The sequence below is a fragment of the Numenius arquata genome, chromosome 15 (genome assembly GCF_964106895.1).
Source record: "Numenius arquata chromosome 15, bNumArq3.hap1.1, whole genome shotgun sequence".
Classification (NCBI taxonomy): Eukaryota; Metazoa; Chordata; class Aves; order Charadriiformes; family Scolopacidae; genus Numenius; species Numenius arquata.
The window spans coordinates 17574798-17594108 of NC_133590.1; the positions used below are offsets into that span (position 1 = coordinate 17574798).

The window sequence follows — 19311 nt, forward strand, 5'->3', positions numbered from 1 at the left end:
TGAACAGTTAACATATTAATTTCCATTCTTAATTCTCTAAGAATTTAAATAAATCTATTTCGATTAAAATGTTTATTATATATTCCTAGAAAGCACGCATAACTACAGCAGTAAATCTACTGAGTGGAAGGAAGTATTTTAGGGAGAGAAGGGGACAGCAAAGGATAAACATCCAATAACACAACGCATCTGTTGTTTGTGCTTCATTACTTCTCGCCAAAGAAACCCCAAACGCTTATCATATTTTGTCTCCACCTCTTCCTCTAACCATTCCGCAACGTAACTGGATCAGATTAGAGCTCTGGCCAGTTGGCGTTGCTCGGGCAGCGACGGCAGCAGGCGGCGAAATAAGCGTTTAGAACCGGGTACTGCGGTATTTCTTCAGAAAGCAATCCCCCAAAGCTCCAGCAACCGCCCCCCCCCCTCGGGCTCCCACGGCACAGGCCCTTCCGCCCCGCGCATGCGCCCCACCCCTCCCCGCTTGCCCGGCGGCCGCGTCCTTCAGCGCGGTGGTGGCGCCATGGACGGGGCGTGGGGGCTTCTGCTGGCCTTGCTGCTGCCGCGGCTGGCCGCCGGGACCCCTGGGACCCCGCTAGGTACCCCGCCTGGTACCGCGGGCACCTCACCCAGCACTTCACCCGGTACCGCACCCGGTACCGCCGGCACCCCCGGCACCCCACCCAGTACCCCGCCCGGTACCGCCGGCTCCTCCCCCCCCTCCGGCGGCGGCGGCGGCGGCGGCAGGTGGGCGGGGGACGGGCCAGCGCTGTGGCGGCCCGGGCAGAGCGGGGCCTGGCGGGGCTGTGGGGAGGCTGTTGGCGGCGGAACCAGGGAGTCGTATCTCGGGGAAAAAGGGACTGTAATGTGCGATGGAGGACAGCGAAGCGGTCACGCGCTGCGGGGGGCTGTGAGGGGGACGGCGGCTTCAGCTGTTTGGAGAGTACAATCTGCCTGTCTGCAGGCTGCAGCGTGAGGGGGACCGGGAGGAGCCGCAATACACAAACACTGGATTTCTTCACCGTTTGTGTTCCAGGGAATTTCAGCATGATTTCTATATAAATAGAAAGTATCCACAAAGTTACTGCAACGATGAGAGAGGCTTTCTGTAGTCGATTATCAATGCAAATTGTACAATAACTCATGTAAGCTGATGAAAAGTAGTGCAGTGTTCTGTTGTTGGCATTTAGTAATGTCAAATATGAAATTATGCAAGAATAGCCTCTTTAATGTTTTACTGGGGGTACTGGCGCTTGTCTTTGCAGGTCTGTGAGCCGAGTGTGCGTGGAACAGTCGCTGGTGTTCAGGAGTAACACCCCGTACCCCACTGATACCATTGCTGTCCCTGGTGGGCACGATCTCTTCTGTGTGCAGCTGGATGACTGTGAGTAACTTTTCTTTCCACACATTTCATTTGTAGATTGCCTCTGCTCAGGGAATCTTTGTTTTTTTAAACTTGCATGTTACAATTGTTACTAATTGTTCGGCTGTTACAGCTCCAGAGAGACTATAGTGAATCAGAGTCCCATCGCCAAAGACAAACAAAAAAAAAGATCATTGCACTCAGTTTAAGGGTTGGGTCTGGCTAAACACAAATCAGCCTTTATCAATTGCTTCCGTATCTGAGTTTCATCACTTAGTTTGCTACACTTAGAGCAGCAAATAAGGGTTGGTGTTTGAAATATACCACTATTATCCTTTTCAGAAAGTGATTTCTTGTCATATCTTGGATCTTTATTTCATATGCTTGTTTTCAAACTTTCTTCTCTGCTGGCAATGATTTTTCTCTAGTAATCATATACCCTCATTGGGTATGCCATTAACACTTTATTCTCTTTCTGCTTTCCACATTGCACTTCATTTTATGTCCAGCTCTGGCATTCATCGCAATTCATGAGGGCCTCACATTTGAACACAAAATTTTCTCTTTTGAGTCTTTGGCCTGGGAGTTTTGACCCACAGTCCCATCTATGTCTGACCTGAATCATAGAACATTTTAGATTGGGGGAGGCTCAGGGGGTTAACTGATCCAACAACTAGTCAAAACAGGGTTAACTTCCTATTACCTAGTCCTACTTTCATCTCTTCACAGATCTTGCCTGAATGTTTTGCATACAGGGAAGAGGAAAGAAACAGTCAGAGCCTGACAGTACATAGTATGATAAGTAGTAGTGCTAGAACTTCACCCATTGCAATTTTCAGTAAGTCTCAGAGTAAAGATGAATTTCAGTGGGGCCACAACTGAAAGTGCCATCAGGCTTCTGGGTATTCCAGCCTGTAACTTGGAAGTAGCTAAATTCTATCCTTTTCCCACACCACCCATAGTATCATAAAAATAGGATTAGAAAGATTCTGAATTTGTAATCTCATCCCAAAGAAGAATCACCTGTGTCCAGATTGATGGTACCAGATTTTTCTGGCCGTTTAATATTTGGGCCCCGTATCTAGCATGTGATTAGGCCCAATGAACAAGCCCTGGACATGTGCCTTAGGTGTAGCACACCACGGAACGACAGAATTCACTGCTCACATGGCCTTTTCCTTTTCTGTGCTTCTTGTTGCAAGAACATCTGGGAAAGACTTTATTTAGGATCACCGGAAGGATGATAAAGTTTTCTGGTAGAAACGGCCTTCTCCCTGTTGGCCTTCCCCAAGGAAATACAGAAATACATACGCTCTCATCAACTGATTGTGGAAGGCTTCCCGGGATGAATGGTGACATGAGCTACCACTGCCAGAAACATAATCAAGCCAGCTCCAGAGGGCCTCCTGGAAATGCCAAGTTGGGAGCAGGCTCTGAACCTAATGAATTATCGTGGCCAGGAACAAAGAGATTGTGATGCACAAGTTTTCTCTTGACCTATCACTTGTTAGTCAGAAGAGACCAACTTCCCCCTCGCCGCAACCTCCTTTCAGGGAGTCGTAGAGAGCAAATCCTATTTCATATTGCTTTTAGTGAACTCACATATTGGTAGTGTTTTGTCATTAAAATGTCACGTTTGTCTAATTTGGGCATCTTACAGAACTTTGAACACATATTAAGATAGTTTTTTTTCAGCGGTTTTCATGCTTTTTGGATAGTCACGTTTGTGTATTAACACCTGTTTCCCATGAAACAGTATAAGCTACTCATGATATCATCCTGTTCATAGTTCATATTAGCCTGTTAGCAGTGTTTCTATGGATTAACTCATATAAGGCACTGTCTAGCTTATAATTACTGAAGTTGTTCCTTTTAAAAATACTTGCACAGTATTTACTTCGATCTGTCTTTTCTAGTAATTTTATATTGGCAGATTTTTTTTTTCCTCTTTTCAACCTTTAGCAAAGCTGAACTATTTCCGACAGCCACAGGACATCAAAGAATCTCATTTTTTGAAGTTCTTAGAGAAATATGGCAGACGCTCTTTCTTAGCACCGTCACAAGTCCAGCCATCAGTCTCTGCCTTTTACCGGGTGAGTTGAAAGAAAATAGCAATCGGTTTACAGATACATTTTTACTAGAGGTGTCTGTAATGAGATCAAATTAAAACAGATTAAAAGATTCTTATTTTTCTACCTATAGTCCATATTATCTCTCAGTTCTTTTCATTCCTTATTGTGTAAAAAGTTTCTGATTAGTTTTCTTGTATTTAAGCTTGGACAACCCTTTAGACAAAACTGGGTGTACATTAAGAAGCATAAGGAAGCATAAATTTGCCTCTGTGCCCTGATGATGTCATCACCTTGCGCTTAGTATTCCACAGTCACTTTGTGATTTCGCCAAATTTTCTTTTCAGGCTGGTGATCCAATTCTAATCTACTTTGATTCATCATCTGTACTGAGCACGCTTAGACAGCCGGTAAAAATGGGAGCCAGTGGACTTTGCGTTGATGGAAATCCTGCTGGTTAGTAAAGGGGGAAGAATTTCTTAGGGTGGTTTGCTTCTGTTTTATCTGTTGTCCTGTCTTAACTCAGGCTTTCTGGACAGCAAAAGCACAAGCTGTACTCGGATTTTTGCCAACTTGAGCAAGAGCTGCTCTACTGACCCTGCCCTAGATGCTGCCTCCTACTACCGTGACTTCACTGTGCTAAAGGTGCGTGTCATATTTTTTCCTTTTGCTCAATATCTTATTTGCTTGACTTTCTGTTGTAACTTCAGCTAATGGAAAACTAAAGGTCATCTGGTATGCTATCCCTGATCTCCCGATTGTTAAGACCTTCTTGTGAGAAATCCTGTTAAAAATGTCAAGGTCGGTGATAATCCTTCAACTGAAACTATTTTCCAATAAATTTCAGTTATTAGCAAATTCCTAATGCATTTAACAGGTACTTCATTCATACTTCAGAGTTTTAATGGTTTAACTAGAAGTCTGGCATTTTAAACAGACTGTTTATCAAAGTGTTTGTATCTGTTCCATCAACTTGATCAACCAAGCGATGCATGTTCTTAGTAAAGAATGAGGATTTGCTTTATATAGTGTGTTATCTCTAAAATCATGTGCCAGTTATCTAATTAGCTTTATTTACATTCATAGATTGAATTCCGTATCAATTTCTCCATTATTTATCTTGACAATAATTTCAAAATGACCGATTTATCATTCTGGGTTCATTATGCTGGTCTTGCTGAACGTTAATGTGAAAATATCTCCTCTTGCCTTCTAGAGTTTCTCTGGTGTTCCAAGATAAAACAGCAGTGTAAATATTAACACCTTATTAAGGCTGATGACTCAGTTTACCCTTATATTGGAAATTTAAATCTACATAACTGTAATAGGGAATTTTCTATTGATTAAATTTAACTTGTGTTTTCAGGGCGTTTGTTGTCACTGTGGCCAAAACATAATTTTTCCTTAAATGGAAGCTGAAGTAATTACTTGATTCCCAAAGGCAGAGCTCCAGGAATGGATCAAAGATGCTGATAGTTTAAAGGATCTGCATCCTGCAAGTCATTAGCAAAGCCAAGAATGAAGTTTGTTGTCTGATATTCTAAAAATGCCTTCTGTGGATTATGGCTGTGATTTCTAGATCAAAAATTGATTACAAGTTTTACATATCTGGAATAAACAAATGTGATGATTTCATGACTTTAGGTACTTGTAAACCCAGAAAATCAGTTGGGGTTTTGGTGTTGTATGTTGGTTTGTTTGTTTTCCCCAGGTCCCAATCAATGACACCATTGTGCAGTCCATGCAGGTCAGTCTCTATTGTCAATGAAAATAATATCTGCTTCTGAAATAAAATATCTGGAATCTTAGGCATTCATAGTAATACCTATGGGTTTGGAACTTGGGGGAATGGGAATGTTCTGTGTCTGAGACAAGATTTTTTTTTTGACAAGTGTGACATAGAAAAAATAAATAGGGATTTAAGGGAAGATGTACTTTTAAATGAACAGGGCTGCAGTCAGGGAGGTAGCTTGTTCTTTTAGAAAAAAATTGGCATCTGGAGCAGGATGATGTGTCCACAGATCACAGCTACAGCAGGAAGGTAAACTGACCTGGATGAAAAAGCAGTGGAAAAGAGTAAGAAAGGCACACTACTTTTAAAGAATTGCTAATTGTTAATGTACTTACTGTCTCCAGGTGAAGGTCAGTGCAGTTGCACCACCTGGAGCTCCCCACATGGAACACAACACATGTATCAACGTTGTTTCCGAGGTACCTGAACCTTCTTTCCTTTGGGCAGCTCAGCACTAGCTTAAAGTCGTTGCCCTATTACCTGACTCTGACTCTTCTCTGAATTGGGCTTTCAGGTGATCTATGAGATAGAATTCAGTGGCACACGTGGGATTCAGAGTGTTTCTGTCCGATTCAAAGTGAGCAACGTCTCTGGGAACTCAGGATCCTCTCTGCAGCAGCACTTCACTTTGCACTTCTGGGTCAGTGCCCCCATCCTCTCTAGGCTTTTGCTGAGTTTGTAGTCTCGTTTGTGACCAGATTTGCACAGATGAGATGTGAAAAAATTAGAGCATCGTCACTGTGGTTTGGTAGTGCCAGAACCCTGGGACACAGCTGATGGTCGAAGGAGGGGACACTGCTCTGGGCTCAAGTAGACTGTGTTAGTAGAAAAATTGAGGCTCAGTGCAAGCATGTAGTCTGCACAAGTTTGAAAGGGTTCATTATTTTTATGTGACTATTTGCTGCTGTTTTGATTTGGTTTGGGTTTTTTTTGGTGGGGGAAGAAGGAGAGAGGATGAGATCAGGGTCACCAGCAAGGTTCTGTGAAGGACGGGTTGGAGCTGGTGCTGTATCTGAGGTGTTCACTGTTTGTGAACAAAGCTGCTAAATTTATTCCAGGTACTTATTTTAACTTTGCCCATGCAGCAGGAAAAAGAGCTGCTATGGAGGGGGTGGAAATCTGGGAAGTACTAACGTGTTGAAGTTCGTAAAACCTTGTCCCATCGAGGCAATGTAAAGTGGGTAAGTGGTGACCTCAGGGGTTGATAAGTGTGCAGTGCAGCCTTGCTGAAGCTATCCCCAGAGGCTCTCCGCATAAAACAGTTTAGAAGTGGAATCTACCTCTTGGAATTGGGGTCAAGGCAGAGTTAGTTCTGCAGATCATCCGTAGAATTGCCCAGAGTGATATGTTAACTTCCTTAGAGACAAATGCTGAGCAATAGGAATGTGTTGTCTCAAGAACTGTTCTGGTAGTATCTACATTTCAGGGTACTGACATTTAATTTTTTACCTCCTGTCCTGCAGATGAACTTGCTGGGTAAGAAAGAGGATTTGGAAATGAATAACTGAGGTTTTAGTACTGCATAATATTCAGTCATTCAAAAAATGGGTTACATTTACATTTTTGAGAATGTGAATTTGATCTTCTGAGATGAATGGATCTTATTGGTGCTAATGTTTTTCTCTTCCTTTCTGTCTTCTCTTTGTAGACCAGGACTCTTTCTCATACGTTGCCCAGAAGTGGAAACCCCGGCTATATCACTGGAGCACCACTGCTGATTGCAAACAGTGGTGCCATGCAGCATGTATCCTTTTTCTGCTCTCAGGTTTTATTCGTCACTGGGTTTATTGACTTCTGGTACTCTGCAGCCATCAGCAGGCTTTTTGGTCACAACTGAATTGTAGTCCTGTGATAAGGAAAAGGAGAAATGCGGGGTGAGAGCATTGTTAAACACAAGTTGGGTATCCTGTATTGTCTGTTCATGCTTTTGTTTGGCTTCTTGACACACAGTCTATTAGATGAACATTTTACAGAGTGAAGGTGATGGAAGTTGCTCACAGTTCCTCAGACACACAGTACAATTTGGAAGAAATATGAGGACAAGCTGCAAGCTCAGGTAACAACACACTGCAATCACTCTTCCTGACACATATGGAAGGTGTGGACTCACTTAGCACGTTTTTCCAAAATCTCTGATGCACTGCTGTGGAGCCAGGTCCTTCCCTGAGGTCACCAATGAATCTCTGCAGATCTTTCATATGCTCCTGAGATGACTTAAATATCAGAGACAGTGGACCTTTACAACAAACTGCACATTGTGAAGGTCTTGTGGGACGTTTTGAGGCTGTAGTCTGGCAACATGTCTTGGGCAAGAGTAAAGTTTGTATTTGATGAGTGAATTATAATGGAACCTTAAAAGGTGATTGTTTTGATGATTTGGGTCATTCTTTTGTTGGTGGCAGGGCAGGTATATGACCACTGACGTGAAAGAGGGCTAAAGAGCTGTCAGTTTTCCTTACCATGCAATACCCTGCCCATGTTCTTCTTCTCCCTTCTCATTGTAGAGAGGATTGAAACTGCATCCATTTAATACCAATACTTCCATAGTGATTCTGTTGACTCATTACAAGAGTGGAAGAAATACTCGTTATGAAGGAAGGATGTTGATAGTGTTTTTTTTCTGTCCTGGAAATCACTTTGTCAAAGCTGTTATTTTCTCGTTTCTAGCCTGTCCCCAATACTGGAAGATAGTAACTGTAGTTACATCCAGCAGAAGTTATATAGGGCTTTGCAGGGGATGAACAGAGCAGAGGACCTTGCTGTAACTGGCAGTGCTCATTCAACCCAGGCAGAAGACTGGACAGCCATTCTCATTCAGGACTGCAGTGTGCAGGTAATACGGATGCAAAAAGACCAGCTGTGAATATTTTTCTTTTCATGTCTTTGTATTGCCTTGGAGAAGCGTGGGCATGAGGAAAAAAAGAACCAGCCTGTTCATCTGGGCTTACTTTCTTTGTGTGATGATCCACTGACTGTCAGGAGTCTTAATGCCTGTAAGCAGTCATTTATATTATTAGGATACTTACTAAAAAAAACCTGAAAAACGGAGAGATTTAATATCTCTTTAATCCTGTTCCTGCTATTTAAATGGGGAAAAAGAGTTTAATACTGAATCCAGCGTTGCATTACCTAGGCTTCTGATAGCCTTCTAGAACTAATACTACCTGGTTATGTCCTATTAATTTGATGCTTTTATTATTATCATCCTTTCTGATTTCTCAGTTTCAAGGGATATTTATGTATTACCTAAAAAGGGTAAAAGTTTGCAATCCAAGTAGTTATGGAGGAGGGAATTTCTATTTTAATAATTATTAATCTGTCAGGAGATGGCTTAATAGAATACAAAATCTAAGTTGTAGAGCTGAGACAAATTCTATTTGGAAAGAAGATGACAATGAGATGGATATAGCTCTAAATTGTGTGGTTGACCTGACCAGAAGTTATGGGGTTAGCGTTGAAGTGACTGATTCCTGTTCTGTGACCATTGCTATCCAAAATAATAGAATTTGACCATAATGGTCCTTTTTCACCTTTAAAATGCTATATTGTTTGCTGTATATTTATTTTCAGGCTGTGAATTGCACTTCCTGTTGCATGGTTCCTGTGACCCTGGAGATACAGATATTGTGGACTAAGGTGGGCCTCCTGTCCAACCCACAAGCTCAAATCCTGGGTGCACGGTACTTTTATCAGTGTCGCCCCCTGAAGGTATGGAATTTAAAACCCCTCCCTCACACACAGAGATAATTAGGTGGGATTCATAGGTCATTTAAGAACCAAGGAATCAAATGGCTTTGATATTACTGAGCTGAGATTTACTGGACTTTAGCAGTGGTCTGGCTGCAATGGCAAGAGTTCCTATTTAACAGCTCCATAGAGGAAGGTGGTTTTAAAGTCTTATCAGTGCTGTCCTCAATCAGTTGTACAACTGGAAAAGGTACCATCTTTCCAACCCCAAACGACCTTCTGCCACTTAAGGACTCAAACTTTAAACTTTTAATTATGCTCAGTATAAAGTTGTAATTACAAACATTTAATAACTACATGTTTATCTAGTTGTCTCTTAAAGCCATGATATGGACGGAATTCGAGTTGACTTATATTGCATAGACTCCACAGCATGCTGATAATATGTGCAAGAAGATACTTCTATTTCTCTAGGTGTTCTGAAATTACCAATAAGTAGCTGAGGAAGAGGCTAATGCTGATGGCAGCAGATGTGAAGAATTAGGGGGAAAGGTTCTAAGCCAGAAAGCAGGTTTCTAAGAGATTACATGATGGAAACATTCCAGGTCAGGTTTGACAGAGTTCTGAGCAACCTGATCTAGTTGAAGATGTCCCAGCTTATTGCAGGGCGCTTGGACTAGATGACCTTTAAAGGTCTCTTCCAACCCAAACTGTTCTATGATGTCATCAGGAAGATGGAGCTAACAGGTCCAGAAAGGAGAACAGTCTTTTCAAAGTGTCTGTCAGTGGATCCCGTTTTAGTGCAAGGCTGGATTCCTGACCTCAAAAAGCCTTTCGGGCAGCACATGTATTTCAAGGCTTATACTTCTCTGCAAGGGCTTTAGGGGGAGCAGCTGGTGTCTGCCCATGGTGTTCTCATGGCAGTGAGAATGACACGGCAAGTGTCTGTCCAATCTGTTGTTACTCTTTGAACTTCAGAGTTAAGACTAAATGACATTTTACATTGCTTGTTTGGATGTGTCTCATGGTACCTCTTCGGCCTCCCTTCTTGCAACATACAGGAAAAGAACATGATAGGAAAATGTTCACTTTGTAAAACACATTTCCCTGAGGCAAACAGATACCCCAGCCCCACAAAGATATTTTCTAAATTTGAGCTGTTATGTGGCTGCACTAACAAAACTTCTGTCTGAGGAGGGAGACTTGCATTCCTAGAAAAAGCACAGGGCGCGTATCCCTCAGTAAGGATGAGCCAGTCAGGAGCTATGAGATTCAGGTATCGTCTGCTTGAGCAACTGATGCTGATTACTTTAGAGCTGTATAGGTATATTGCAAAGCAAATGATAAGAAAGCAAATTTCTGGCAGCAAGAAAAATCACACCATTAAAATAGTACCGACTGCATCAGCGGCCATCCACAAATTAAGGCTGCTAGCAAAGACATTTTGGCAAAGGTACCGGCTGGTACCGTACCCAGCAGCTAAGAATTGCAGCCATTTGTAAGCATACAAGTGAGATCACCAGTGCCTACAATATATTGCTTTACTTTTAAATTATGTCACTTCCTAGTTTTAGCCTACAGATTCTCTATCTGAGAATCTGTAGATTCTTTAGAGAAAACCTTTTTCCTTTAGACACAGTGTCACTGGAGAGTGACAGACCACAAAATACAGAACCCAGGAAAGACATCCCATTTTCTACACCCATCCACAATATCTGGTCACAGTTGTATTTGGATTTCCTGAAAAGACAAGACAGTCTTAAATGACGCAGAGCTGTACAGGAGCATGCAGGAAGGTGCTCGTGGCTGCCTTCACGCAGCTGTTGTGTATCGGTTTTTTTCTCCTCTAAGCTCTCTGATTTTAAGGCAGACTTTGAAGGTCCAGACACAAAGCTAGAATCATTTTGAGGCGGCTTGTTGACTAAGGCAATTTTGCCTACTTTGTGTTTACTCATTGGTAGCAGAACTTATATCCATCAGGAGTGAAGGGGAAATTCTACTTGTAACTGCTCAGCAGTGGTGATTTGTGACTGAGGAATGATCTGGCATGGGGGGCAAGAGGGCCCAGCTGCAAGAAGAGGTTAACTGGCTGGCTGGGAGCAGGAATGCCAGGGACAGGCTCCTCCTCAGCATTGTCTTATAGCAGTCCTGGAGCTCAGGGGCCACCTTTGGGCAGCAGAGCTGGGCTGGAGGACAGAACCAGTGCTAGCCGAGGTGCCCCATGCTGAGGCTTTTGGGATTGGTGCTGGTGCAGGTGTATATAAGGCATCTGCTCACGATGCAGAACCATGTAGAACCTACTCCATGTAGAACCATATATGGGGGTAGGACTTTGCCCGATGCATTGCTCATTACATTTTTCTTTTATATTTAAGTACAAAAGTATTTTAAATTCACCTCAAGAGGTACCACAAAAGTTCCTCACCAGGAGTCTCAGTATTTGAATTCTGTCTTGGAGCTTTTTGAATGCTTCCTGTACAACTTCGCATGAACCTTCCAGATTGTTTTCAGGGAAGCGAATGAAGTGGTGATTTCTCAGATTGGCTTAAACCAGTGCAAGTACAGAGGTATGCTGCCAGTAGGTTCCCTCTCTTCAGGTTAGCATGCGGAGCCAGGACAGGGAGTGAGGTTTTTCTTCTGGCAGCAATGCTCTTAAATCAGCCCACAAAACTCCATGCAGCTCAAGGAGTGAGTGCGTTAGTTATCTTACAGCATTCTGTTGAAACAGAAAGGAACTGAGGCCTTAGACGTTCAGTCCCCTGTTCTATCTTTACCAACTGACCTCCCAATCTGTCTCCTTTCTGAAACAATATCCTAAACCGTGAGAAATAAATTCATTGTTGTGTTGGCTCCCTGCTTTACTGGCATTTTATTGAAAGGCTCAACTTTTTTAGCAGTGCTCTCTGTTTCTGGCAGCCGTCACCTGTTCAAAGGGCCAGGTAATTTTATCTTACATAAAATATATAATTTTATAAAAAACAAAGCTAGCTTTGCTTCTGTTCCCATTACCAACTAGCTCTTATGTCTCTTCTCTGAATAGAAGGCTTACTCTAGCAGAGCTTGAGTCACTGCTTCCATTCTGGAGATCTGTAACGTACAATGCACAGTAGCTACCGATCTTTCCTGAGACCTCTGCCCTTGATTTACCTGCTAGGTATTAATTTGGGGAAAGAGAAGTTACTCCATTAAAAAATATATCTGGAACACTTTACTCCTACTGTCTAAAGACCTCTTGTTTGCCAGTCACCTACAGCGTGTCTCCACTAGCAAATGAAGTAGAGATTATCTTTTGTGTTAAGCTTGCTGAACTATTTGTGCTTTCCTTCTCATTACAGTTCCCCAGCACAAGCACGGTACCTTTGACAACTGGCGTCACCTTCGCTGACATGACGGAATGGCCAGAACCTCCACGAGGCCAGCCCCAAATGCACTGGAAACTCCCATTTGACATTTTTTTCCCATTCAAGGTGGCACTGAATTTGGAAAGAAGTTATAGAGATGATCTCGCTGGCTATCTCTTGTTAATTCTAATAATCTCTAGTATTCTCTGCTTTTGAAAAGTCCTATAGACAGGGCCTGTACTTAAAGTTCAGCAGGTGAATTGATACATTCAGAATATGATCTAAATCATAGACTTTTCTCCTCAGGTTCCCATACTGTGCCTGTGATATCTACGTGCCTTTTGTTCTGGGATTAAGCCACGTGACATAGCTTCTGTCCTGTGTCCTTTAATGCCCCTATTCTCTGTATGCACCATCTGTGAACCTTGCTGCAGTAAAACACTTGAGAGGTGGCTCAAGAGTCACTGCATTAATGAGGAACAAGGAGGAGGATGTTAAAATGAACATTCCATGTTCCCAGAAACCAAGAATGCTTTCTAAACCAAGGACTATGGAGGAGCAAAATTCAATCCAAGCATTTTGGAGCTGCATTCAGTCATCTTCCTGTTGGAGAAGCACCTGATTTTTCTACATGGAACTAACTGAACATTTGAAATACAGGAGCCTTCCGAGCGACCTAAATTATTATTTTATGAGTAGACATGTTTGCCAGTCACCTTTAACATGTCCTTGTTACATGACAACCATGGCTCTGTGACAGTTTTTGACTCTGATTTTTCTATGCCTTTTCAAATACTGATAATCAATTGAAATGTGTTTTAATAGCTGTTTACATTAGCAAGTGTTACACAAAGCAAAGTAATGTGAATGTCCCGTCCTCGGAAATATAATTGAATTGTAGTTGTTTCTCAAGACAGCCTCCTTCTTGATCTTTTTTTTTTTTCTTTCTTGAAGGAACAGGCCCAAATACGTTTTTTCCTAGAAAAGAAACATTCTCTTTTGGCTCCAGATAGGAACTGGACTGATAACGATAGCCACTGAAATTCTAGGCAGCGCATAAAAGAGAGTTGTGAACAGTCCTAAAGAAAAAAAAAATATTTTAGGAAGAACTTGTAGATCTATTATAAGACTGAAGCTTACTGCAGTACCTTACCTCTGGTTCAGTCTCTGGGACCGGGATTTAAGCTTAGTATTTGAAGTTGGAGGTGATCTTCTGATTAGGTAGCCTGCCCCAGTGCATCACGCGGGCTAAGGAAATCTGCTCAATCATTCCATGAAGTTGTTGGATGACAGCCTATTTCTTTTAGCCAAGGCTTTATTATTTATTTATTATTATCTTAAATTATGATGATGATGGAAAAATCTGCCCCATTAATGTCAAGTACTCCAGTAGAATCAATAATGGGCAAGAAAACCGGAGAAATCTGGCCTACCTTTAATGTATGTGCTGCTTTTGTATGAATACTGTATATAGCAACTTTATTGCTCTTCCTCATTACAAACTTAAACAGAAGAGTGCAAAAATAAACTGAAAATCTTGTAATTAGGGTATCAAAGGAGATAACCTGAATAAACCAAACCCACGACCCATCTAAAACATGCAGGTTATGGAGTAACTTCACTTACTTGTCCTGAGTGATGTGCTCTGGGCAATCCTGCTTTAGCAGGGGAGTTGGACTAGAGGATCTCTAAAGGTCCCTTCCAACTCTGACAATTCTGTGATTCCGTGATTTAACTTTCTGATTGTTTGGATGGTTTATAAGCTTGGAAAGAATTCCGTGCAAGTATCTGCTGCTTCCATTGAAAGCACTTGAAAGCCACGTGCGCGTTCCAGCACTACCTACGGCTGGTGGTGCCAGTAGAGCAACAAGCTGTGGTTTTAGATAGATGTGGCTTCTCAGCTGTGCCTGTAATATCTTTGTAAGGCTTTTAGCAAAACACAGCTGTAGTGTGTGGCACAGATTCTCTCATGTTCCTAGTTTGTGGAATCCAGGAAATTAATTTAGAGGTGATAGTAACTGAATTGAACAAATGGCTAGTTGGAGAAACTTGCCAGATGTCACGCTGCCAAGTGTGTCAGGATACAGCCTGAACAAGAAGGAGCTGGCATCTCTGTTTTCCGCATTATTGAGATAATTCAATTAGGTGACTACAAAGACTGTTTTTATTCTATGAGCTGCATGGAAATGCTGTAGGAATGCATCGCCTTACTACTGTAATTCTCTGTCATATCCCTACCCTCCAATGTGTCATATTTTCTAGCATGTTTGGCTCCTGACATTTCCTCATTGCAGGAGACAGCTGGAGGAATGAGATTCTTGTGACGCTTTATTTCAGTGTCTACTTTGTCATGTTGTTTTTCCCTACTGTCTGAACTTAAATGGCCTCTGTTGCAATTGAATACCAGGCGACAGTATGACATCACACACAAGGCAGATTTCTGTCAGATACCCAGAATGGGGTGTTTATACTCCATGTCAAAGGCTGTATCATTTCTCTGCTGCCAGCATTCCACCTGGAACCATCTTTTCAATGTGTCCCATTTTGAGGCAGTAAGTCTGTTTTTACACTGTCTGAATGACAGATGCAATTTTGGATGACAAGGTAGGAGTTACAAAAAGTTTAATAAAGTGCACTGTTAGTAGCAATGTGAATTGGGCTGCCCACCCAACTCTTACTTAAGATCTCTCTGTGGGGTTGGCCAGTTGTTGTCCTGGAAGTGAACAGCATTGACTTTTTTATTCCCACTGAGTGAGCACCACTTTGGGGTGCCACTTCTTGCTTTTCATCGATTCCTTCCCCCCAGCAAAGAGAAATAGCAAAAATGTGAATTTCTGAAATAATTCTCCCCTTCTATAATGTAAGAATATATACAAAATGCAAAGAAAAAGCTAAAGATGACATCTTAAAAATTTCTATAAGCTCCTTAGCGCGCTTCCGTTTTCTACAGGCAGTAAGTACGTGAGCTGCTGTTGCCAAGTTTTAGCCACTGTTCACCACTGCAGGGTTTGTAGCAAAAGGACAGGGGTCTTACACACTTGCCGCCTTCATCTGGCTCAACTTTTCCAGTCTGTTGCGGTAGGCCCGCGTACCTTAAGAATCAGTTATTTTAAGAACACGCAAATGCGATCATGCTGCACACCCGCAGCCCCCTCAGGGGGCCATGCAGGGACACACACACACACACACCCCCCCCCACGGGTACGAAAAAATGCACCTTCATGGGCCCCGGCTGCGGAGCCGCCGAGGAATGGGGGGGAGAGAGCGGACGGGACCCGGCGCGCAGCCGCTGCTCGTTACAACAGGCCGCCGACGGGCGCCGCAGCTCGAAAAGAGCCGCCGCTGCCCCAGCTGGTGTCCCGCCATCTACTGGTTGTACCAGAACGTGCCTCCTGCCGCCGCCCTGCGGGCCCGGCCCACCGGGCACTCGCTGGCCCAGACACCCTCCCCCTCCGCAGCGCCGCCGGCAGCAGCCCCGGCAGGCCTCCGCCTCCGCCACCGGCCGCCCGCTGGAACGCGGGCCGGGCCCACGTGCGCCGCGCTGCCGGGGCGGTGCCGGAAGCAAGGCGGCGGCGCCGGGCGGGTGAGTGCTGGGGGCGGTGGGACGGTGGCGGCCGCCGGAGCTCCTGCCTCGGGAGGTCGCGGAGCCGGGCTGGACCGTGCTGGGCCGTGCTGTCGCGTCTCCCCCTAGCCGAGCGCGGCCGGGTCGTGCCTTCGCCGAACGTGAGCGCGGCCGCTGCCGTTTCTCCTCCCGCGGCTGGAGGAGCGGGAGCGGCCGCCGCCCGAGGAAGGCGGGCTCCGTGCGGAGAAGCCCGAGTGAGCGAAGCCCTAAACCCGCTGCGGTGCTGCCCGCCCCGGGATGCAACCCTCCGCCCCGCAGCGCCCCCCCAGCCCCGCCGACCTGGTGCGGGGGTCCCTGGTGGCCGCGGAGGAATGAGACCGGTCTGGGCCCCGTCAGCAGCGGCCTGATCGGTACGAGCTGCGCCGGCCTCGTTCTCTGGGACTCTTGGGGGAGCAGAGCTGCTCCATCTGGAGATCTCTCGTTCCTTGCTCGTTTCTCGTGTCTACTCACAGGATTTCTCCATGCCCAAAGGAAATAAACCCTCTTGACACTTGTGTGACACATAAAAGTTACTACCTGAGTTTTGACCTAGCTCTCGGTGATAAGCCTGTGTTGTTCACTTAGTGTTTCTTCACAGGAGACATCACAGGATCAGATTAGAGGTTTTTTTAAGAAACCCAATGGTGCTCTGAAAGAAGTAATAAAACTGTAGATAAAGGAGACTTAATGAGCAAACCTTACAGTTTTCCAAAAGCCTTTGGCAAGCGTCTTTGTACTATGAAGTCGAGAACAGTTTTATTTTCTTAAACAAAAAATAACTGACGTGCTTCCATAAATACTTATACCTGTGCTGACTCTGCACCCTAAAAACCGATGAATTCTTGGAAGTGTTTACCTTTTTTCTCTTAGCAGATTTGCTCTTGATGACACTGAAAAGCAATTTATAACTAAAATATAAAAAATAAAGTTTCTTTTTCCCTGTTCTATAGTATTTATATTTAGTCACTTTAGAAAGTATGTTACCTTTTCTGTATGTGTCAGTGAATAATTTTTGTTGTGTTAACTGCTTTATTGATTTCTTTGTTTGTTGTACTGCCTTCCTCTTCTAAGCTGCTCTTTGCCAGGGCTGTTACAAGAAGTGTACTCAATAGCAGAGCGAGCATCTTTCAGGCATAGCTTCAGTCATTTTTCAGCTGCTGTTGTTGGATGTTGCATTAGTAGGAATATGAAAGCAATGGTATTTTTATGTTTTTCTGCAGCATCCAGGGAAGGAAACATCTGAGAGTCCGTGTGCGTGATACCCTGAAAAGTCAGTTCAAGGTGTAGCAAAAATAGAATCGTAGAAATTACCAGGTAAGGAATGAAGTGCAGAATAAAAGACCATATCATGCCACTATATAAATCCTTGCTTCATACAAACTTGAGTAGTCTGTGTGGAGTCTCCCTTGGTACCCATATGCTGTACTCTGTTTAGGATAATTGGGGAGGTGGAGGAAAAGCAATGAAATGATTGTGTATATGAAATAGCCTTGATATAAGGAGACCAAGAGCATCCCAGTCTGATGCATTGGTGGGGGGGTCAGACTGGGGGTCAGCTGGTCTCTGACCAGGATATCACCATGATCAAGCTGGTTTTTGGAGGGAGGTGGGAACTACAGCTTTGAGCAGGAGGGGTGGCAAAACTGGTGCACTTCTGGTGCGAGAATTGGGTAGCAACAACCTGAGCATTGCATGAGAGGGAGGAATGAGGGTGGGTGCATTGCAGGGCTTATGTGCACTATGATGATCAAAACAAATTCCACTTCTGGTGAAGATCTGTATATAGTTTTCTAACAAAGTGATGACCATAAGGGTATTTTGGGTTTTTGGGGGGAGTTGCTTTGTTTTCCCTCTTGTGGAGATAGTGAAAACTTAATGTCAGGTAATTGTGAGTTGAGTCTTCTACTAATTCTTGAGACATTGAGGTTTTTTCAAATGTCTTGAACCCTGCCCCCACCACTTGGATACTGTTCACTCTTCATGAGATTTTCTCCACAGTCAGACTTTCTGTCATGGTTTGGGCTTTCTCTTCAGAGAAGATTGTTTCCTGATCCCAGAAGGTGATGTGTTAAAGATTAAAAAAAAAAAACAAACCCAAAAAACCAGGAAAACCCCACAAAATAAATAGCCCCCTAAACAAAAATATCCCACAAACCAAACAAAAACCAAATACTGTCTTGTAACAACATGAGAGTGCTGTTGGGATTTGTTTGAATTCTAACAGGAGGACAGGAATGCAACAGTGGTAGAATAGATACAGAGAGAAGACAGTATAACTAGTGTCTGAGTTGAACTGAGGAACTACTATGAATTTTTAGTGTCTTTGAGGATGAGAAACTGTAGATTTATGGTTTCTACTAATTGCAGTGATAAGGGTGCTTGCAGAGGACGCTGAGTTGGGCAGGAGTGTTGATCTGCCGGAGGGTAGGAGGCTCTGCAGAGGAACCTGGAGAGGCTGGATGGATGGGCCGAGGCCAGTGGTATGAGGTTCAACAAGGCCAAGTGCCAGGTCCTGCACTTGGGTCACAACAACCTCATGAGTGCTACAGGCTTAGGGAAGAGCAGCTGGAGCTGCCTGGCAGAAAAGGACCTGCGGGTGATGGTCGACAGACAGCTGAACATGAGCCAGCAGTGTGCCCAGGTGGCCAAGAAGGCCAACAGCATCCTGGCCTGTACCAGGAACAGAGTGGCCAGCAGGACTGGGACAATGTTGGTGCCCCTTTACTCGGTGCTGGTGAGGCCCCACCTTGGGTGCTGGGTCCAGTTTTGGGCCCCTCACTACAGGAAAGACATTGAGGTGCTGGCGCGTGTCCAGAGAAGGGCAACGAAGCTGGTTAGGGGTCTGGAACACAAGTCTTGTGAAGAGCAGCTGAGGGAACTGGGGGTGTTCAGCCTGGAGAAAAGGAGGCTGAGGGGAGACTTTCTCGCTCTCTACAACTCCCTGAAAGGAGGGTGTAGCCAGGGGGGGTCGGTCTCTTCTCCCAAGGAACAGGCCATGGGACAAGAGGAAATGGCCTCAAGTTGTGCCAGGGGAGGTTTAGGATGAATATTAGGAAAAATGTCTTCACTGAAAGGGTTGTCAAGCCTTGGAACAGGCTACCCAGAGAAGGGGTGGAGTCGCCATCCCTGGAGGTACTTAAAATTGTAGATGTGGCACTTAGAGCTGTGGTTTAGAGGTGGGCTTGGCCGCGTTAGGCTTACAGTTGGACTCAATGGCCTTAAAGGTTTTTTCCAACCTAAATAATTCTATGAGTCTCTTAATTTAGAAATGAATGCATGTGGGAGATGGCAGGTAAGTGAAAAGCAAAGCCAGCACTCTTGCCCTTGTGGAGGGGTTTGGGTTACGGTGGAGAAAACAAAGGGGGTGAAGGGCCAAAGGAGGTGAAGTGGCTCTCAGAGGTTCGGCTGCAGGTCCCTTCCATCTGCTGTCTGCATCAGACGGGGCAGGGAGGCCGGCTGTG

The 19311-nt window shown here is 44.2% G+C and overlaps 2 protein-coding genes across 5 annotated transcripts in view; both read left to right on the forward strand.

Annotated features, from left to right (window-relative positions):
• Positions 1-317: 317 nt before the first annotated feature.
• On the forward strand, positions 318-13160 carry TCTN3 (tectonic family member 3). Of its 3 annotated transcripts, none has more exons than XM_074158979.1 (13): positions 318-365; positions 1263-1381; positions 3323-3453; positions 3777-3839; positions 3956-4074; positions 5141-5176; positions 5566-5640; positions 5736-5861; positions 6870-6965; positions 7180-7277; positions 7889-8054; positions 8792-8929; positions 12244-13160. In XM_074158979.1, exons 6-13 carry the CDS (start codon positions 5171-5173, stop codon positions 12463-12465), a joined length of 927 nt encoding a protein of 308 aa, XP_074015080.1. In that variant the 5' UTR covers positions 318-365; positions 1263-1381; positions 3323-3453; positions 3777-3839; positions 3956-4074; positions 5141-5170; the 3' UTR covers positions 12466-13160. The 3 variants fall into 3 exon arrangements, with proteins under 3 accessions (XP_074015080.1, XP_074015079.1, XP_074015081.1); XM_074158978.1 differs by having other exon boundaries at positions 322-365; positions 3777-3885; XM_074158980.1 differs by lacking the exons at positions 318-365; positions 3323-3453 and having other exon boundaries at positions 1352-1381; positions 3777-3885.
• Positions 13161-15834: 2674 nt separating this feature from the next.
• Positions 15835-19311, forward strand: part of ALDH18A1 (aldehyde dehydrogenase 18 family member A1) — a 39192-nt gene continuing 35715 nt past the window's right edge. Inside the window, exons 1-2 of one of the 2 annotated variants that reach the window (XM_074158847.1) lie at positions 15835-16221; positions 17071-17164. The gene's annotated coding sequence lies outside the window, so the exon portion shown is untranslated. The remainder of the gene's footprint in view (positions 16222-17070; positions 17165-19311) is intronic. The other variant, XM_074158849.1, reaches the window with a different exon arrangement.

Excerpts from the sequence above, each read along its gene's own strand:
- TCTN3 (XM_074158980.1), top strand. Across the intron at positions 4,075-5,140 it reads GTGACTTCACTGTGCTAAAG|GTCCCAATCAATGACACCAT; the intron begins GTGCGTGTCATA and ends TGTTTTCCCCAG. Across the intron at positions 7,278-7,888 it reads AGGACAAGCTGCAAGCTCAG|CCTGTCCCCAATACTGGAAG; the intron begins GTAACAACACAC and ends TCTCGTTTCTAG.